Source organism: Microtus ochrogaster, chromosome 16 (genome assembly GCF_000317375.1).
Source record: "Microtus ochrogaster isolate Prairie Vole_2 chromosome 16, MicOch1.0, whole genome shotgun sequence".
Classification (NCBI taxonomy): domain Eukaryota; kingdom Metazoa; phylum Chordata; class Mammalia; order Rodentia; family Cricetidae; genus Microtus; species Microtus ochrogaster.
In genome coordinates this window covers 40,563,541-40,584,825 of record NC_022018.1, presented here as the reverse complement: position 1 = coordinate 40,584,825, position 21,285 = coordinate 40,563,541, and the positions used below count along the sequence as shown (strand labels likewise).

At 42.2% G+C, this 21,285-nt stretch overlaps 2 protein-coding genes across 4 annotated transcripts in view; one reads left to right on the top strand and one right to left on the bottom strand.

The window, feature by feature from the left end:
* Fars2 (phenylalanyl-tRNA synthetase 2, mitochondrial) overlaps positions 1 to 17,212 on the bottom strand; it is a 384,286-nt gene extending 367,074 nt beyond the window's left edge. For 2 of the 3 annotated variants that reach the window (XM_026782838.1, XM_013349092.2), the window contains exon 1: positions 16,852 to 17,128. The gene's annotated coding sequence lies outside the window, so the exon portion shown is untranslated. Of the gene's footprint in view, positions 1 to 16,851; positions 17,129 to 17,149 lie in introns of those variants that run through there. The other variant, XM_026782839.1, reaches the window with a different exon arrangement.
* A 120-nt stretch (positions 17,213 to 17,332) lies between these two features.
* Lyrm4 (LYR motif containing 4) overlaps positions 17,333 to 21,285 on the top strand; it is a 92,335-nt gene continuing 88,382 nt past the window's right edge. The window contains exon 1 of the mRNA XM_005355045.2: positions 17,333 to 17,756. Coding sequence (XP_005355102.1) covers positions 17,671 to 17,756 — 86 coding nt within the window. The 5' untranslated portion in view covers positions 17,333 to 17,670. The remainder of the gene's footprint in view (positions 17,757 to 21,285) is intronic.

Here is a 21,285-nt window from a genome sequence, read left to right as displayed (position 1 = left end):
AGAAACCCTGTCTCGAAAAACAAAAAAAAAAAAAAAAAAAAAAAACAAACAAATAAATCTCATCAAATTGACAATCAAGATTAACCATCACGTGATCACTGTTTGATAATATCTTCATAATAGTCTTTAGACTAAGGCAGCTCTCATTCCTAGTTATTACCTTACTCTACTTTCTTTCCATGCTTTTGCTAGTAGACGTGATTACAGTGTAGGGATGATACCTTGTGCATACATCTGTCTGTCTGTCTCCTTGACTTCTCACCATAATATTTTTGTCTGTTATTTGGTGATGTATATATAATCCATACGTTGAGCACACCCACTCCTCCCCACCCAAGATGTATGTCAAGTACAACCCAATATCTCAATGTCTGCTTAAAATTGCCCTTAGTGTCGGTAATATGCCCCTGGTTGAAATTTGGTCCCTTATCCATGCCTTCTAAGGACCCAGTCATGGAGAATGGTGGTGGCATATAGATATTTTGTGTTGTTTTGTTTTTCATTTCTCTGCTCGTTCAGACTGAGAGTCCTGCCAATACAAGGGAAAGGAGAGTAAAGGTATTCAGTAGTTCTGTGTTCGCTGGGTGGATTAGTCCGCTAGGTGTTTAACAGGCATTTCCGTGGGCTTTCAAAAAATAAACCCTGATTTGGTCCTCCCACCTCCATCTTCCTTTAGTTAACCAGTTCCTCTTTGGTTTTCTATGTCCTCTTTGTCCTGGCTCATCTGGGGTCCTTTCACAGAAGACATGTTCTTGGTGCTATTTGCTCCTATCATAAAAGGTGAAGTTTCTCTGATTTCCCTCTCTGCTTCTCTATCCTTTTTGTATAGGAGGGCTACTGATTTTTTTGAGTTGATCTTGTAACCTGCCACATCACTGAGGGTATTTATCAGCTGTAGGAGTTCTTTGGTAGAGTTTTTGGGGTCACTAATGTACACTATCATATCATCTGCAAATAACAAAAGTTTATGGAAGAATGGATAAAGAAAGTGTGGAATATATACGCATTAGAGTACTACTCAGTGGCAAAAAACAATGACATCTTGAATTTTGCATGCAAATGGATAGAAATAGAAAACACTATCCTGAGTGAGGTAACCCAGACCCAAAAAGATGAATATGGTATGTACTCACTCATTAGTGGATTCTAGCCATAAATAAAGAACAATGAGCCTATAATTCGGGAGCCTAGAGAAGCTAAATAAGAAGGTGAACCCCCCCCCTAAAAAAAAACATATAGTTATCCTCCTGGATACTGGAAGTAGACAAGATTGCCAGGTAAAAATTGGGAACTTGGGGTGGGGTTGGGGTGGGAGTAAGGGGAGATGGGGAGAGAGAAGGGAGAAGAGGAGGATGGGGAGAGCTTGGGGGAATGGGACGGTTGGAATGGAGGAAGGGTGGATATGGGAGCAGGGAAGTAGATATCTTAATCAAGGGAGCCATTTTAGGGTTGGCAAGAGACTTGACTCTAGAGGGGTTCCCAGGTGTCCAAGGAGATGTCCCCAGCTTGTTCCTTGGGCAGCTGAGGAGAGGGTGCCTGAACTGGCCCTATCCTATAGCCACACTGATGAATATCTTGCATATCACCATAGAACCTTCATCTGGCGATGGATGGAGATAGAGACAGAGACCCACATTGGAGCACTGGACTGAGCTCCCAAGGTCCAAATGAGGAGCAGAAGGAGGGAGAACATGAGCAAGGAAGTCAGGACCACGAGGGGTGCGCCCACCCACTGAGACAGTGGGGCTGATCTAATAGGAGCTCACCATGGCTAGCTGGACTAGGACTGATGGAGCATGTGATCAAACCGTACTCTCTGAATGTGGCTGACAATGAGGGCTGACTGAGAAGCCAAGGACAATAGCACTGGGTTTTGGTCCTACTGCATGTACAGCCTAGTCTGTTTGGATGCTCACATTCCTAGACCTGGATGGGGGGCGGGAACCTTGGACTTCCCACAGGGCAGGGAACCTTGACTGCTCTTTGGACTGGAGAAGGAGGAGAAGGAGGAGTGGGGGGAGGGGGAGGGAAATGGGAGGAGGGGAGGAGGTGGAAATTTTTAATAAAAAGAAAAAAAAAGAATGGATAGATTCAAAATGGAGTTGTTTGTATACAAGAACTATCTATCACAAGACACTGAGAAACAAAGCCTTATACAACAATAGGTGTGCAAGGACTTCTATCCAGTAACTGTCTGCTCAGCCTTGGACCGGCGTCAACCATATTACTAATTCTCAAATATCTTTCAAATTAATATTCTGGCCCATGAATTAATTTAAAACATCTCTACAACTTTCATCTGCCCATAAAATTCTATGTACCATTTAAAGTCGTCTATGTTCCGGGCAAAGTCATCTGCATACCCACCCCTTTTAATATGCTCCAAGCACCCAAAGCACAAAAATTCGGCACTGCAAAGCTTCCTACTTATTAACAATAAATATAATTATTCTTCAGTATGTCTCTGTGACACCAATAACCTATCACTATACAATCATTTTAGACTGTAGAGTTAAGGGGGAGAATGAGGTGTTAGAAGTACTGAAACCATAAGGGTATGATTTAAATGACAACCAGGGTGCAGTTAACTCAAGATGTGACATTGAATCTAAGTGATCCTGAATCAAGTGAAAACCATGGGAGACAAATGATTTTTCTAGAAAAAGACTTTTGTGTACAAACATTGTTAAGTGAAAAGAAGCTTAGTCTATGTGTATACATAACAGATTTCTGTAAAACAACAAATGCACAAAAATATTCTAAAACTCCCTAAGTAGCAAAGACAACCTCAAAATATGTAGCAGCCAATTGTAAAACAAAGCTTAGCAAAGCTGAAGAAAGAGCACTCAACCTTAGTTTAGGCACTGTTGTAGTTTGGGTGTAAAATGCTCCCCATGGGCTCATATGTTGAGACAGCTGGTTCCCAGCTAGTGGCACTGTTAGGAGCACTGGAGAATGTTTAAGAGATGAGGGCAAGCTGGAAGAAGTGGGTAACTTGAGGGGGTGTTGTATTACCACGACTGCCTAAGACCATTCATTTTCAGGACCTAGGCAATGGTCAGGAGGATGGACAGCAAAATTCTCTCAAATTCACAACCAACTAAACATCTGATGCATTCATAGCCAACTAACAGTATGTCAAATTCACCTGATAATTTTCACAGGTGAGTCACTTAAGAGTTTAGATCAATTAATTCATTCAACCACTGATGTTCATTGATCAAATACTATGTGCAAAGCTAAAAGCAAAGTGTTGGGGAAATGATGGTAATCAGAGAGTCTCCATCCATTCTCAAATCTTCAGCCTAGCAGCTGATGGAGGAAGGTCATTGGTTGATTTAATAAAGAAGCTGCTTGTCCTGATAGGTTAGAATGTAGGTGGGAGGAGCAGAATGCTGGGCGGAAGAGGAAGTGAGCTCAGAGACTCGACAGCTCTCCTCTGAGGGGCAGACACCTCAGAGAGACACGATGCTCCACTCTTGCGGGCAGAGGCGAGAGCTCTGCTCTCTGAGGCACACGTGATGAAGCTCCGACCCAGGATGGACGTAGGCTAGAATCTTCCTGGTAAGCGCACCTTGGGGTGCGACACACATGATTGGAAATGGGTTAGTCCAGGAGCGAGAGTTAGCCGAGAAAAGGGCTAAAGCTAAAGAGCCAAGCAGTGTTTAAATGAATACAGTTTGTGTGTTGTTATTTCGGGCATAAGCTAGCCGGGCAGGCGGCCGGGGTGCTGGGGACTCAGCCCCGCCACTCCTATTACTACAAGCAGCCAAGAACAATACTAACTGAATAACCACATAAAGAAGCATGCAACTCCGGCAAGACCTCTCTAGTAAATTTTGTTGCTTTTTACAATAAATAACACCCCCTCCCAGCTCGGCTTTGTTACATGCATTTCTATGTGTGCAGCCTACATCAATACTGATCCCCAACTTTCACACCTACCCACTGAGAGGCGCTTGCCTCTAAAAGTTAAGCAGGTGACTCAAACTAAATAATCATAACCCTGTCCCTGAGAATGTATTGCCTCTGGGATGAATGAGCATCCATGTTGATTAAGACAATGGAAGAAAAGAATAGACAGGTGGGCACCCCTTCTCCAGAAGCTCAGTTCTTCTTCTCAAGTTCTAGAAACAAGCACCCAAGAATTGGTGGTAAAAACAAAGATAGGCTGCAAACCTAAGGACTAAGCAGACATTGGAAAAGACTTGTTAGGAAAAAGAACAAAACCAGGTATTTGGCAATGTCACACAAACCAGTCAACTTATTTTTTCAATTAAAGAAGGTAGGTTCATGTAGTATCTCTTAACTGAGATGAGAAGGAGGAGCTTGCCAGGTAGATGGATAGTCCTAGCACAGGTCCAGGGCAGAGAAGGGAGACGTAAAAAAAAAAAAAAAAAAAAAAAAAAAACACTAGAAAATCATATATTGCTATTGCTGTTGGACAATGGTCTTGTACCCTGTAAAGATTTGTCGCTTATATTGGTTTAATAAAATGATGACTGGTCAGTAGCCAGGCAGGAAGTATAGGCAGGGCAACCAGAATAGGAGAATTCTGGGAAGAGGAAAAGCTCAGTCTGCAGTCGTCACCCAGATGCAGAGGAAACAAGATGAAAATGCCTCACTGATGAAGGTACCAAGCCACATGGCTAAGACAGACAAGAATTATAGGTGAATTTAAGATGTAAGAGTTAGTTAATGAGAAGCCTGAGCTAATAGGCCAACCAGTTTATAATTAATGTAGGCCTTTGTGTGTTTCTTTGGGACTGAACAGCTGCAGGACCAGGCTGGACAGAAAACTCTCTCAACAACATATTAAAGTAATACTGGCTGGAATAGGCTGGAAAATCAGCCAGGAACAACAGGATCTTGCAGGCTGTGCTTGGAGTTCAGACTACATACTGAAATCCTGCAGTGTTTTGGAGGGAGACAGGATCACAGAAATGACTGTCTATAGTGTAATAAAAAAAAATCATATATATCTAAAGAATATACCATAGACTGACCCTGTAACAAACATTTTCTGCTCAAACAGTTCTCAAGGGCACAAAAAAAGATAATGAAGAAACACTACAATTGAATACTTGAGAACTCTTCCCAGCAAGGTTCAGAGCAGAAGAGTATCAAAACTTAGCTTGGCTAGGTCTAGTGGCCCCCAGACAGGCTTATAAATGACAAATCAAAAACTGTTTACCTGGGGGCTTTGAAAAGTCAGGACTTCTCAGCTTGGTGGTGAAGGCCTGTAGTCTCAGTCAATCTGGAGGCTGAGACAAGATGTTCATACATCCAAGATCTTCCTGAGCTACAGAGTTATTTCCAAGACAGCCTAGAAAACTTAAGAGACACCCGGTCTCAAAACAAAAGATATAAAATACAAGTAGATATAACTATGTGTGTATATTTATTTGTATAGTACAAATAAATAAATATGAAAGCAAACACACAAAAAAAGCTAAGGAAAAAACTCAATCTACATACTTTAAAGGGTACTACACAAGACCCTGAGTTCATTACTCAGAATTCACAATACAAACACAAAGGAGGGACTTGTTCTGGTTGGGTTTTTTGGTCAGCTTAACAGAAGCTAGAGCCACTGAGAAGAGGGGGTCTTGAGAAAAATGCCTCCATAAAACTGGTCTGTAGACAACTCTGTCTAGCATTTTCTTGATTAATGGCTGGTGTGGAAGGGCACAGCTCACTCTGATTGATGTCTCCCCTTAGTAGCATGTCCAGGCACATATAAGAAAGTAGGCTGTGCAAGCCAAGAGGAGCAATCCAGTAATAAGTAGCACTTCCCATGGTCTCTGCAACAGTTCCTGCCTTCAATCTTGAGTCTATAAACTATGAACTAATATAGACCCTTTACTCCCAAGCTACTGTTTGTACTAGTCTTTATTATTACAACAGTAGAAACCTCACTGAGACAAAACTACAAGTAGCTCTTCAAAACCAGCTCTATAAAGTAAAGCCATCATGATATTCAGCTCCCAGGGCACTCAGAAGTCCATGCAAATGTAATTTGCAAAAGACTTAAGGCTGTGGGTGCTCAGGGAAAGGCATCTGTTTTAAAATGCCTGGGAGACTAGAAATAGATAGTTCTGCCTGTTGCAGGTGAGGTCTGTCATGCCCCCGCTAAGGCGCAGATGGTAAATGTAAAGGGCTTGGTCCTCAGGAGACACTACTGGGAGGTAATTGGACCACAAAGAGGAACCTAGTGGAAGGCTATGTCATGGGAACCCAGTCCTGGTCCTCTCCTTCCTCTCTTTTTTATATTCTACCTGTGTTCACAGTGATGGCTAATTTTATGTTAACTTGACACAACCTAGGGTCAGCGGAGGGGAGGGAGCCTCAATTTAGAATATGCCTGCATAAAATGCTGCTGTAAGCAAGTCCTGGGGCATTTTCTTAATTAGTCATGGATGGGAGAGGGCCCAGCTGATTGTGGGTGGTGCCACCCCTGGGCTAATGGGCCTGGGTTCTTTAAGACAGCAGACTGAGCAAACCCTCAGAAACAAGCCAGTGACCAGCACTCCTCCATGGTCTCTGCTTCAGCTCCTTGCCTCCAGGTTCCTGCCCTGTTTGACTTCTGGCCCTGGTTTCCTTCAATGATGAACAGTGATTTGGAAGCATTTCTTTCCCAAGTTGATTCGGGCATAGTGTTTCATCACAGCAGTAGTAATCCTAAAATACTCAAACCATGATATGCCTCCAGAAAGCAAACTCGTTCAGTCACGAATAAAATCTCCAAAACTACAATGCAAACTAAACTTCCTACTTATTATAATCTAATTGTTTCATGCATACTGTTTCAGTAATAGAAAGCTGACGCAGAAAAAACATGTCTCAAAAATTTTAGGAAGATAGCGTGCTGTATGCTAACCTTTCTCCAATAGCACTGCTTAACTTGCTTTCCTCTAAGGATTATGATGAAGCTAATTTTCCCAATAAGGTTATCCTCATTAACTAATGCTAAGTCTGTAGTGCTGTCTGCCCATGTAACTGTAATGCATTTCACAAAAGGCAGACAGGTTTATTACTCTTAAATGTTATTAGTTAATTCAAGCTAACAAGTGCACACACATAACACGTTTACCAAGCTAAATTGTTTCCATTGTGCTCAGTAAACAAATGTTTTACTTAATAAGTTATGAAATATTAAATCACATAGAAATATTCTCTGTGATGGCAAAGACATTATGAACTCTATATATAGACTCTCTGGTTAAATAGTCTCCAGTATAGTTTCAAAACCACATTATCCTACTCAGAAATCAGTTATTATAATATCACAGACCTACAGGTTAAAGGTGTTGCTCAATGGTAGAGCACTTGCCTTGACTACCAAGGTCCCTGGGTTTGATGCACAGTAGTAGAAACAATGCAGCAAACTAAGTACATTAAGGCCCTGAGCTATCACTAAAGTCGGAATTACTATGTCAAGTGCTTTCTGAAAACAACCAACTAACAGACACAAACAGGAAGTGACAACTCTTAGACCTCATTCAAAAGAGCCAATCACAACTTCAAATTTATCCTTTAAAAAATTACTAAAATGGAATACTGGTAAACTACCTAGCAAGGCTCAAACAAGAGAAAATAAACCAAATAATTAGTAACTATTTTATCATAGTTTTATTAATAAATCATTCTCAAATATAAGCAATACAGAAACATAATAGTTATTCTTCATATGTATTAATAAAAGATGGCAGTAATCTGTAATAGAGTATTACCACTGTCAAAGAATCCCCATGTTGATGGTCACTTTGGGCAAGGAAATATGGTTTCCTTACAGAGGGAAAAATTAATTGGTTAGAAAATAAGAATCCTGCACAACTGACTGACAATTTCATTATTGATGCCCATAATTCAGAAAACCTAATCACTAAAGAGGACAGGACAGATTTCCTTAAATTTATTTATAGATTTCCTTACATTTATTTATAAAAGATGCTCTACAAAAATGCGTTACACACACACATTCAGAGAGACTTAAGGCAATAATCTTTTCTCTTTGAAATGTAAATATATCATAAACATATAAACATATATACAAAAAACATACAAATCAACACTTCAGAGTCTCAATACTTACAAAATTTCCTTTATGGGGGAGTTAACTTTACAAGTACAAGATCCTACAAAACTGAAATTCAAATGTGACTAGAATTTACCATTATTCAAAAAAAAACTAATCAGAGCTGGCAAGATAGCTAACTAGGTAAAAGAGCCTGCTGCCAAGCCTGATTGGTGGGCTAGGATCAAGCAGACAAATAATAAATGCAAACAATTTTTCTTTAAAAAAGCGAAATCAATTCAATTCCAAATTCCTTAAGCTGGCACAAGAAGACCATCTGCATGAAGTAAGGTAGCAAGCAGTATCGCTAGACAAAATAGATTCTCAGCCAATGGACATTACAGCACATTTTCCAACTGATCCTGACTAAACCATCTGCTCACTCAGATTTGTTTTCCTTAGAGGGAAAAGTGTCCCCCTTCAGCTCAAGGACTAATTGGGCTGAGATCACATGAAGGTCCAGTTCATCTAGTGTCTTCCCACTGGATCCCCTTACCCTCAGCTCTGGAAAAAATCAATTTCCCAACAGTTTCCTAAGCTATAACTATATAGTTACATGCACTCTAGCCTCATACTAAAGGTTTGACATTTATCTCCTCTAAGAAGAAACCGCTATACCCACACATCCAAACCCTCTGCCCTCAAGGCTCAGCGGAAATCTGAATCCTCCCCAACCACCCAAACATTACCACCACCTTAAAGGCCCTAATTATCAGGGTTCAGAGTTTCCCCGCCCTAACAATATCCAGTGTACAGAGAATGCAGTCTGTGCAATAGTATAGGCATCAAGGATGGACATGACACATCACATAGCCAGCACTTCCTTGGCAACCCTTTGTGCTTTCTAACCCATATCACAATTACATACAAATGCATTCAAATCATAAATCCCCAGAAACAAGATCTGTAGCCCTAAGATGTGGAGCCCAGGGAAGCCTGGCCATACATGGGACCCAGGCCATGCAGCACCAGGATCAGGGGGAAAATCCATAAGCTGACACCACCCAGGGAGAGCCAACTTCTAAGGGAAGAACCTAACACTTCAACCATTTAGATAAGATTAGATAACAACACCAGATGTCCCTGAGCCCAGGACTCACTTATTCTCCTTTTGCCAAGCTCTCTAGACAAATGTCAGCCAATCAGGGTCCTAACTCTAGAAATCCCCTCACCCCAACCTCTACTATGACCAAAAACCTACCCCTACTCTGCTCTCAACCACTGTGTTGTGATGTGGGAGTCCCCTCTGAGTGCTATGATTACCATTAATGGATAAAGAAACTGTTTTGGACCTACAGCAAGGCAGAACTTAGGTAGGCAGGGGATGCTAAGATAAACGCTGGGAGATAAGAGGGTGGAGTCAGGGAAAAGCCATGGAGCTACCCCCATAGTCAGACATGCCAAAACGTTGCTGGTAAGCCACTGCCACGTGACGATACACAGATTAATGGAGATGGGTTAAATTAATGTGTAAGAGTTAGCCATTAAAAAGCTAGAGTTAATGGGCCAAGCAGTGATTCAAATAATAGTTTCTGTGCGATTATTTTGGTTCTGGGTGGTCCGGATGAACAAGCGCCTTCCTCCAACAAATTGGCACACCAACGTAGGTAACTATATCCACATAAAAACCCAAAAAGCTCAGGTCTAAGCTAGCAGGGCATCTGGGAACCAACAACCACTGCTACTACAGTGTCGGACAGATGGAGAGTCCAAGCTTAAGCTTGAGTAGAGGCTCTTTTACATACAAGTGCAGACTCCGTGGTGGTTTGTGGGGGACCCCACGATCTGGATGTAACAAAGTCACTACAAGAAGTAGTCTAGTCAGCTTCCTGCTAAATATACAGATAAAGAAGGAGGCTTGCAGAGCTCCTGCAGTACAGAATTTGAAGTCTTGGGACCACGAAGGGCTCTTAACAGGCCCAGGAGTGGCAAACATGGTGCCAGCAGGTCTTCCCTTCCACCTTCCCTCACCCTTGCTAACCTATTAGATGTCATTCCTAAAGCAAGCCACTAGGGTGAGTTCTCTTATCTGGCTACTTCCTATGCCTGACTCATCCCTGAGGCTGAACACCAAGATCAACTATCAAAATATCAAGGTCTACCAATCAAAATTTATTATTTGGCTACATTGATTATTATGTCCAATCAGGACTCACCAACTCACCCTAGCACAGACTCACCCTTTTCTCCTTAAAAACACTTGCTGCTGTCTCTGCCAGATTCAGAGGCAACCACCCCCACCTCCCACCCCTCAACCCTGTTTGCAGCCCTCCCATGGTAAGACAATCTCCTTTGTGTTGAGAATGTAGTATCTGGGTATGTTCTGTGCTAACTCTGAGGCCCCTTCAGGATAGAACAAGTCGCCCAGCACCTTGTTAATGAATTCCACTCCACTAGGTCAACTGTCACATTCTACTTGTTGGTACATAGGAGAAGAAACGACTTAGTGCAGAAAGAGGAAATATCACTAAAATAAAGCTGGTACAGGGCTAACCACTTCTGTAGCGTGACAGAGTTACCTATTTCCCACTTTCAGCTATTCCAAATCACAGAAAGGTTTATACATAAATTGTGCCCACTCTCCTTCCATACCTTCCTCAGGAACTAGTGTCAAACTTCCCACACTCATACTCATTTTCCAACTGCAGGTCAGTGTCTTAGTTGAGCTAGGTGTGGTGGTGCACACCTGCAATTCTAGCACACGTGGGCAGAGACAGGAGATCTTCACAAGTTTGAGGATAGCCATATCCCACAATAAGTGAGGTCCAAGATAACAAGACTGAATACCAAGACCAAACAAACAACTGAAGAGAATGGATGGCAAAAAATCTAGCTACACTTCAATGTTAGAAAAAAGCATGGCTGCAGTTTGTAGCAAGCTTTCTTTTGGGCAACCAACCAGCTCCCAAATCATGACACGGAAACTTATGAATGACTGATCTTATACTTGTGCCACTAGCTCTTATCACTTAAGTTAACCTGTTTCTCTTCACTTATGTATTGCCTAGGGACTCTTTACCTTTCTTTCATTCCGTACGTTCTACCCTGTGTCTTGATAACTGTCGCCTGGATAGCCTCAGGCAGCTCCCTCTCTCTCTTCCTCATTCTCTCGCCTCCTACTTCTTCTCTCTGCCCCCAAATCCCACCTATTCCTCTACTGCCTAGCTATTGAATATATTCAGCTCTTATTAGCCCAATCAGGCAGGCAAGGTGAAACAGCAACACATATTTACATAATTAAACAAATGCAACATAAACAAATGTAACACATCTTTACATAGCTAAAGTAATATTCCAGAATAGGAGTTGGCTCAGGAAAGGAGGTGACATAAAACTACCCTTCAGAAATGAGCTTTATTAGAAGGCCAAGGTTGCCATGATCAGGTCTCAAAGGGAGAGTGGTGTGGGAGGTCCTTCTGTCTATGCATTGCTTTTATTGGTTAATGAATAAAAAAAAACCCGCCTTGACCTGTTGATAGGGTAGAACTTAGGTAGGCAGGGAAAACGGGACTAAATGCTGGGAGAAGGAAGGTGGAGAAAGAGACGCCATGGATCTGTCACCAGAGATAGACATGCTGAAACTTTGCTGATAGACCACAACCTCATGGTAATATACAGATTAATAGAAATGGGTTAAATTAATTTGTAAGAATTAGCCAATAAGAAGCTAGAACTAATGGGCCATGCCATGTTTTAATTAATATAGTTTCTATATGGTTATTTTGGTTCTGGGCAGCTAAGATGAACAAGTGCCCCCTGCAACAAATTGGAACCCAACGTGAGGCTAAATCCACTTAAAAACCTGAAAGAGCTTAATTCTAGACACAAAAACACAGAGTTTAACACAGCTTCTTGCCGTTTACTGGTGGCATAAAACAGCTCCTTTAAGACAGGTTTTTCTGATTCAGCCATAGCAAAAATAAAAATAATTTTTTTTTTTTAAAAAGCCGCGCAGTTTTAAAACACGGCTTCCTGAGCTGTGCTGCCAGTGCAAACTCTGACTATGGAGCATTTCAATGGCATTTGTGGGGCCAGTGCCCACTCCGGGTAAGGAGAAAAGCAGCTGAGACCATGCACAAGGTCTACTAGGCTTGTCAGGCAGGAGAGCATAGCAGATTCGCACCGCCATACATAGAGATATTTCCAGGCTTTGCTGTGCTCTGCATGACAGATTTAGCTATCACTCAGATAAAAAGGGTTTATGTGCTACATGCTCATTCTCAGAGTTAAAGTGCTGAGCATGGTTCCTACTAGAGGCCCCAGAGTGTCCACCATTTTTAAAGTGGAGAGAGGCAGAGCCAGCATCAAGAGCAGTTGCAATCAAGCTGCTTTCCATCGTAAAAGCTCTTCAAGACACTAAAGAATTGCAGATATGCAATAAAGACAAATCCAAATGAGTCATAGTATTGGATAAATGTACGTAGATGGAAAGAGAAAAAAAGGATAGTCATAAAGGTAATGCTTTAAAAAAAAATAAAGTCTTTAAAGAGACAGAGTACAGATAGTCATAGATTTAAAAGAGTAAAGAAAAATAAGCCATGTAAAGGAAGAATATTCAGAGAGTCTGGATTGTGTATATTATTGTGTCTTCTTTGAATTTTTTGACTGTGAAGGAGCTAAGAACAGAGAAACATTTCATTTTATGGACTGCTAAGTGAAACCAACATACAGGTATCTTAATTCCAAAATTTGAGTCAAAGGATATGTTGCTTTGGAAAAGAAGTTCTTCTTTTGTTTCCACAGAAGATGAGAACCTGTGGATTGCTTCCAGACCAATATGGTTTAATGGACCACAACCCCCTAAAAGGTTTCTGTAAACACCCCCACAAAGAAAATACTTGACCCAATAAACAGCAGGAAGCAATTTGGAGAAACTATGCCCATATTCCCAAATATTGTCTATATATGTTTTTTTACATTTAAAAGGGGCTATGATACAGATATAAATAATTTGCATTGGTATGGATCTTGGTTTATTGATACAAAATTAAGGTCAATTTTGTTATATGTATATGTATTTCTGATCTTGATTAAGGTATTGTGTTTGTATAGCTCATTTAAAAATGTAATATATAACTAAAAATATAACTTAGTAGATAATCATATATAATAATCCAGTTTGTACTCATGTTAGCTTTTCTAGATGTATAGATATATTTCAGTTAGATAGGTATTCTTCAGCTCTTTCAGAGACCTTCAAAATATGTCTTTTAAAATGTTTTAATAACTTAGGACTTTTCATAACAATGAGACACGTCTGCTCCTGGCAGCAACAATTATTCGAGAGGAATATGGGCATCAAAGAGGCTCCTTAGCTATTTGGGCAAGAAACTGCTCTTGCCTGGACTACTTAACTGGAAATGCAGGACCCACAAAGAAATGACTGCTGAACTTGCTTAAAGGTGAGATGGTCCGTCCGGGTTCCTGCTTCATAAGAGTCTGCAAGACATTCTGCAGGATACAAAAAAAAAAAAAAAAAGACTGGCAAACTGCCAATAAAGATGGAACTGTTTTTGAAATTTCCTGCTTCTTGGAAAAGTCTGCTGGATACTATGGGCCCATAGGCTGAAGATGGGTGTTCCAACGATACAGAAGAACTTTGGGTGACTGTCCAGGTAGCAAGATGTCTCTGCCAATTAAGAGTTTTCGAAGTTGCTTACAATGTACTTCCTGTTTACTTAGGAAATAGTATATCCTTCTGGAGTCTTTGATGAAGTTAAAGAGTAGATAGTAAAAATACAGTTTTCCTTAGTTATGATAAGAGAGAAAGTAGATAATAAATATTGTAACTGTAATTCTTGCTTGATATATGTTTTGTTATATGTAATTTTACTATGTTAAAGTTAAGGCCTTCCTTTTTATTTAAACAGAAAAGGGGAGATTGTGTGAGGTTCTTCTGTCTATGTGTTGCTTTTATTGGTTAATGAATAAAAAAACTGCCTTGGCCTGTTGGAAGGGCAGAACTAAGGTAGGCGGAGAAAACTGGACTGAATGCTGGAAGAAGGAAGGTGGAGAGAGAGATGCCATGGATCCATCGCCGGAGATGGACATGCTGAAACTTTGCTGGCAGGCCACAACCTTGTGGTACTATACAGATTAATAAAAATGGGTTAAATTAAGATATAAGTGTTAACCAATAAGAAGCGAGAGCTAATGGGCCAAGCAGTGTTTTAATTAATATAGTTTCTGTGTGGTTATTTTGGTTCTGGGTGGCCAGGACAAACAAACACGTGCCCCCTGCAACAGGAAAGCATTGAAAAGGGGACCACAGACAACACATTGGAACCTTTGAGGGAAAGAAAGGTGTCCCTTTAAAACCTGCACAGGCACTTCATCAAGAGGAATAGCTTAAAGTAAGAAACAGTCATTATGGATTATTTACTGGCAAGAATATTTACTGACAAGTATTATGGTATTTATAACTAGGTATTAAAGAAAATGTTTATATTTTGAGGGCTAATGACAGTAGATAGCTACACAATTTTTTTATAGTTATTATCTAGCAAAACACTGTTGTAAAACAGAATGAAAGAACACATGAGCAAGATCCAGTCTTTGTCTCTGGGCCAATTCAACTACCATCTCAGTAGAGTCATTGCATTTAAAAGGTCACTTCTTAAGTGAAAATAAGCAAAAACAAAGATTTAGTTTGGGAAATTATTTTTTTAATTAGTCCTTCAAAACGATGATAACCAGAAAAATGGGAATTCACAAAATAAAGTATGTTTATAAAGACTTGGAATAGCATTAACTAATGTTAAATATGTTAGAGCAATAATTTTAGTAGTTTATTTGAACAAAGAAAAAGAAAATGGCAAGATAAACAGGCAGCTTCTAAACCAAAGTAGGTTCCAGAACTCCAGCACTGTGAAAGCATTTACATAAAACGGAAACATCATTGAAATGTCATTGGAAGCAACAAAGTCAACTAGTGAATAGCTTGCAACTTTGTTGCAAGTTATTTAATTGGTGATACGACTTCTTAAATAATATTTAATTATTTAATTACTGTGATCAAACTCTACATTAGATTAATCTATTGTGTCCACTGTTGGTACCCAAGACAATTCCACAGCCTCTGAAAATTTGACTTAACACTAAGAAGCTATCAATTTCCTAATCTCAACCACTCCTTGAACTGATAGATCTACTAACCAAACTATTTTAACTATGCAAATTCTGTAAACTGTATTTGATCATAACAAATATAAGACAGTTAGAAGGTCCTATTTTTGTGCATATTAGTTAACTAATTCCCTTGTAATCAGGCATAAGTTGCACACAGCAATTATTCTAATTTGACTTTTAACATGAAAGTAAAATACAGCCAAAATGTATTCCTCACTCCTTTTTGACAAATCAAAACAATTTAAACATTTTATCTTCTCATTCTGGTAATTTTGTATATCTGTAATTTGCAATGTGTAGTTTTTCCTAGCGCCCTATGTTTTTTTTAAATATTTATTTATTTATTATGTATACAATATTCTGTCTGTGTGTATGCCTGCAGGCCAGAAGAGGGCACCAGACCCCATTACAGATGGTTGTGAGCCACCATGTGGTTGCTGGGAATTGAACTCAGGACCTTTGGAAGAGCCGGCAATGCTCTTAATCTCTGAGCCATCTCTCCAGCCCGCGCCCTATGTTTTTATATCAATAGCAGGAAACAGTTTATTACCTCAAGAGAACACAGCTCTGCTCTTACTCTGTAACAACGTGAAAACCTACCTTATGGTCGTCAGTCATTTAAGAAATTACAAAAGAAAAACTCAATGCATTATTGGATCTCATTAAACCTGAGGCAAAGACCTGACTAAACAGCAAGGAAGCAAAGTGAGGCAAGTAAGTTTATTAAAAATTTAAATTACATTTTAAAGGCCTATTTTGATTGGGAAAAAAAATCCGACAGGAAGCGTAAAAATATTTTTATAAAAGCACTATATCGCCAATATCTGTAATTGCCACTATGCCATGACTAGTAGTTTTTTTATTTAGATTCAAGCACAACAGGTTGCAGGCACACTAAAGAATTTTCCGCCTTAATGGTCCTGAAAATACAAGTTGCTTCGCACAGAGCACACATCGTTTCAAAACTAGATACACAAAAACAGATGAGAACATGTGTTAATGTAATCTCAGTCTTATCGTTTGAAATTATTCTTTGCTGTGTTTGGGGACCGGGAAGATGAGAGGATGGGCTCCTGGCAACGTCTTTATATAAAGCCACATTCAAAAACTAGTATCACTGCTTTCCAAATACAGAACTAGCAGAGGCTTCTCTGGGCAGAACCTTATGATCAAGGACCAGAGCAAAAACTTTAGTACTTTAGCAAGATGGTCTGTAAAAGCTGAATTCTGAGGGGGAGGGAAGGAACCCTCAAGAGAAAACTTTTTGCCTTGGGTCTAAAATGATGCTTCGGAAATCCCTAAGTCCTAAGGGTTCCCTAATTAATCATGACATCCAAAGAACAGACTTTCAGCGTTTCTGGTTTTTGCACGCTACAAAAGTGTGCATTTATAAGCAGAAAGACAAGAATCGCATGGTGTCCCACGTCTGTAATTCCAGCACTACTCTGAAGGCTTCGACTAAGTGCTCGAGGACAGTCTGGGCCACAAAATGAGCCCACGTCTCCAAAAACAAAAGGTAAACAGTAAAAAGAAAAAGTCCAGACCCTCGATGAATCTCCCGGAAACAGGAGAAAGTTACAGCCAAACGACAAGTGACAACAGTCAGCGACCTGACATCTCTGCGCGGCAGCAAGGGCTGCACTCACCCAGCGTTCGCCGGGAAACGCAGGCGGCGGGCGTTTCGAAGTCAGCAACGCGACCACACACTCGCTCCGCAGCCACTGCGCTTCACCTCTCTCTTAGCAGCCACAGTGCGCGCTGGGCGCCGCCATCTTGACGGGAAGAGGCCCGGGCCCGAGGTCCCTGCGCCCCTCGCCCAGAGAGAAGCCGGTGCCCCATGAAATCGCTATCTAACCCAGTCCGCACCTCCGGAGCTGCGTCCGCCAGCCAAGATGCCACCTATGACCTCAGCCTGCGGACCAAGCCAAGGCAGAGCGAACTCACCCTCGCAGTCTCTCACAGCGGATCAGGCGGCGCTGAAGACAGCCTGACTGGATAGGGGCGGGGCAGCGGCGCGCGCTCCGTAACCCGGGCAACCGGGCCTGGGCAGGTGTAGGGGGCGTGGTGTCCGAAGACGCCAGGGTCTCGGCCACGCCCCCGGACGGTGTCGGTAGGGTGCGGGTGCAGGCTGTGGAGGCTGCGAGCTGCCGAGATCGAGCCCGCGATCGTCCTCCCGACCAGTGTGCCTGGGGCTGGACGGCCTGGCCTCCTGCCGCCGCAGCCGCCTGTGAGGAGCGCGGAGCCTCCCGGACGCGGGCGCCTCCCCTTAGCTGCCCGCCGCCCTGCCTGCGCCGCCTCCTCGCGCGCGTGGGACTCTCCCCCAGGCCTCGAGCCAGGCCGAGCCGCTGCTTCTGCTTTCCAGCGTGCAATTTGCATCGTTTGGTATTTGGCTTCAGTTAAAGTCGGGACCTCCTCGAAGAAGGACTTGTTGGTTTTGGTGTTAAGTTTTTTTGTTTGTTTCCAACATGGCAGCCTCCAGCCGCGCACAAGTATTAGATCTGTACCGGGCGATGCTGAGAGAGAGCAAGCATTTCAGCGCCTACAATTACAGGTGACCCGGGGGGGATGGCCGGGAATGGGGTGCCCAGGTCTGTCTCCAGGAGTCGCGGTACAGACGCTCACAGCTTGCGTTAGTGACAGGATCCGCTGTCCTGACCCCCACGTGCAACTGTCCACCCCAGGTGTGACCCTCAGAGCCCGGCAGGAGGGGAGCCAAGGGCTTGCCCTTCAAGTCCTGGGACATCTTCCCTGAGCTGATACCCAAGTTAGTGCTTTAGGACCTTAGGTCGGTGTCTAGTTTCTGCGGTACGAAACGATGGGCGTGAGAAAAGTTAGGACAAGCGAGCATGTGCCATACATGAAACTTGCCTTGAGAATACAAGTGGAAGCGGTCGCTCGGGATCACGTGACCACAAAGCTGCCTGCTTGCTCTAACCCCAACTCCTTTCATTTACTTCTGTGTTTTAATTCACGATACCAGATAGAGACTAATTAGAGCGGAGTTTCTCAGCCTGTGGGTGGCGACCCCCTGTCGGGGCAAATGACCCTTTTAAGACCATTGGAAAACACAGATATTACAGTTATGAAGTCGCAGCAGAGATCACTGTATTAAAAGGTCACAGCGTTAGGAAGGTTGAGAACCACTGAATTAGACAATGAAGAGAGGGGTACACATAGAAGGGGTGTTAAAAGGTAAGAGGAGTCGCTAAGCCTTCAGAGACTAAAATGGCAGTTTATCCTGCCTCGCCGGATTGAGATCTTCCCTCCAGGTTCTAGACTGTAGGACCTATAACACCAAGAGGACGAGAGCATAAGTCCTTCAAAAAGGAAATTTATAGCTTAAATTTAAGTTATACATAAACACACAAAAATTACACATGTTAATGAGGTGCCGTGTGTGTACCTCACTTTCATGCAATAAAACTCGTTTGCATTTTTAAGCCCATTTTTCCCCATGCCTGGCCCATTCCCCTGCTTGTAAATGAGTCCTGTATACTTACTTGTTAGGAAGTTCTCCACCTCAGAGCCCCCCAGCTTCTCAGCTTCTGCTTCTTTGAAACTTTGACCCACCATTTCTGAAGCGCCCTCCGGGGTTTTCTGACATGTGGTGTCTTCGTATTAATTACCTTAATCCTCAGAGTTTAAAGCATTCTCCTGAAAACAAGAATCTGATGAAAGCAGCTCATTTTTCTTTCCTGGGTTACTTATTTACAGTTGTTTCCCAAGTGTTCGGATTATTTCACAAGCAATTCTTCACCTTTTGTCATTTCCGACATTGTGGGCATTGTGCCATTAGGCTAGGCTATGGGCTAGGTGTCCTGGTGTCAGCTAACTCCTGAAACAGAACTGGTTCTAGGGGCACCTTCTGCTCGGAATTGAGCTGCAAAGGCTTGTGGAGGGCAGGCCATGCCCAACCCCAGTCTGTGGACAGATGCACCAAACCTCTCCAGCCGTAATTCATATTTTAGAAGCCTGCAGAGAAAACCTGTTTGTCCTAAGAGCTTGAGAACAGCATAGGTTGTACTGGTGAGTTCATACCCACTGCACACATGGTTAAATGAAATGTGGTTTCTCTTGACGACGTTGCCTTGAGAGGATAGAGGGTATAAACACTAAAGCTACAGGTGGGTTTTCCGTAAATACCTACTGCTAAGTAATTGCGATTGATGGAACACAGGAACTATGAAGTAAATATTGGAGTGCTCCCCACAGTTTAGAAGATGTCCTATCTCAAGAGCAAACATGGGTGGAATAAACACAGACTAGGTCTCAGCAGAGGGTCAGTCACACTAGAGGGCACATCTGGGAACAGTGTCTAAAACACAGGGCAGCCCTCACAGTATACGTAACCCCGGCCTCTGCATTCAGTTTTCTTCACGGCAAAACTAAGTAAGTCATTGGCCTAGTCGGCCTCATAAGGACCCTTTTGTTTACTTCCATCTGGAAGGGACTTAGCCAGTCACCAGTCGGTACACCAAAAGTTTTCCAAATCCATAAGAGTAAACGGAAAAACCTAGACGATGCCTGAAAGAAATTTAAAACTGAGCTTCAGCACAAGCAACTGTGTGCTGACATATACTCAGAGAGTACCCTGTGCTTCACACCGCTTGTGTTTTCCACAGGAATCTGGTGGTCACCGGATATCATGTACCCAAACCTGAGAACCCTGCCGGCATTATGATGTCCCATGAAAATAAAGCTTGCCTGGCATCAAATATGTCTGCCTCTATAGTACTCTGTGGATTCAAGACTAGCCATTTCCTCCTCTCCCAACCCAACACTGTCATTATGGCAATCGCTGAGAGTGTCCATTGATTACTTCCATGTGACACTGTTTTCTGCTCTTTGTCTTTATTAGCACACTTCTTTTAGACAACCTCATGAGATACTATTTTTATGAACCAATCAAAACCAAGCTCTGGGGATGCCAACCTGAAAGTTACAAAGCTGATGCTAGATAACCAAAGCAGAGAGCAGTGTGGAGCCAGGACATGGTGGGGCACAACTGTAATCCTGTCTGGTTTATATAGCACATTCCAGGCCAGCTTGGGTTACATGATCCTCCATCTCAAAAACAAAATGAAAAAAAAAAAAAGCAGTAGTGAAAAATTTTTAAACAACCTTGAAGTTTTGGTGTCTAAAGTAATGACTACTGAAAAATTTTTGAAGACCTGTACCTAGGCTTCATTTCAGTAGCATGGACCCTAGGTGCCTCTCCAAGTTCCATCCCAGCACCAGCAAGCCTCACTCACACATCCTATGTTCTTTGTCGTTCCCCCACTCCCTCTCTAGACTGACCTAGAACTCACCGAGATCCGCCCGACTCGGCCTCCCCAGTGCTGGGATTAAAGGCACCGACACAAGGCAGCCATCTGTCATGTATTAAGTCCTTTATGTATTATGTCCTTTAGTCCTCAGACTTTTGAGAGTTCTTCCGGGTCTAGCACATCCCTTATCACTCCTATCCTGAATTCCTTCTCTCCTTTAAGATATCCTAGTTGTGTTATAACCTCTGAACAGCTCTCTCCAAAGGTGAGAGCTTTGGATTTGACAACCCAAGTTCTGTCAGTAACTTGTAGCCTGCTCTTGTAGAAGCTTGTGCAGGGTATAGAATTAGCTGGAGGACCGCCCAGACATTGGCATCAGATCAGCTGCATGCAGAGCAGCATAAGCCCAGGTAACTACACGTAGACTATTGAAGCTCAGATGACAGATGACCTGAAAGGCTAGAAAAGGTCACACATACCAGGGCTTGTTGTCTCCACTGTGAATCCTGGGTTTTGTAACAGGCAGCCAAGCCACCCTTTTGTGGTTTCAAGTTGTCGAGTGACAACCAGATCTGAGTATTAGGTAAGTTCCTTTGGGCAGCAAGATAAGAGAGAATCTGAGCTAGAAGTAAAGACATCAATGGGAATTGATTGTCATAGTGTAGAGAAGAAATTAGAGGAAATAAGAAAACAGATTTTTGGTAAATAGTTGGGAGAGTATTAGGACTCTGATTATTTGGATGCTGTCTTAGTCACTCACTATTCTATTGCTATGAAGAGACACCATGAGTAAGGCAGTTCTTAAAGCACCTC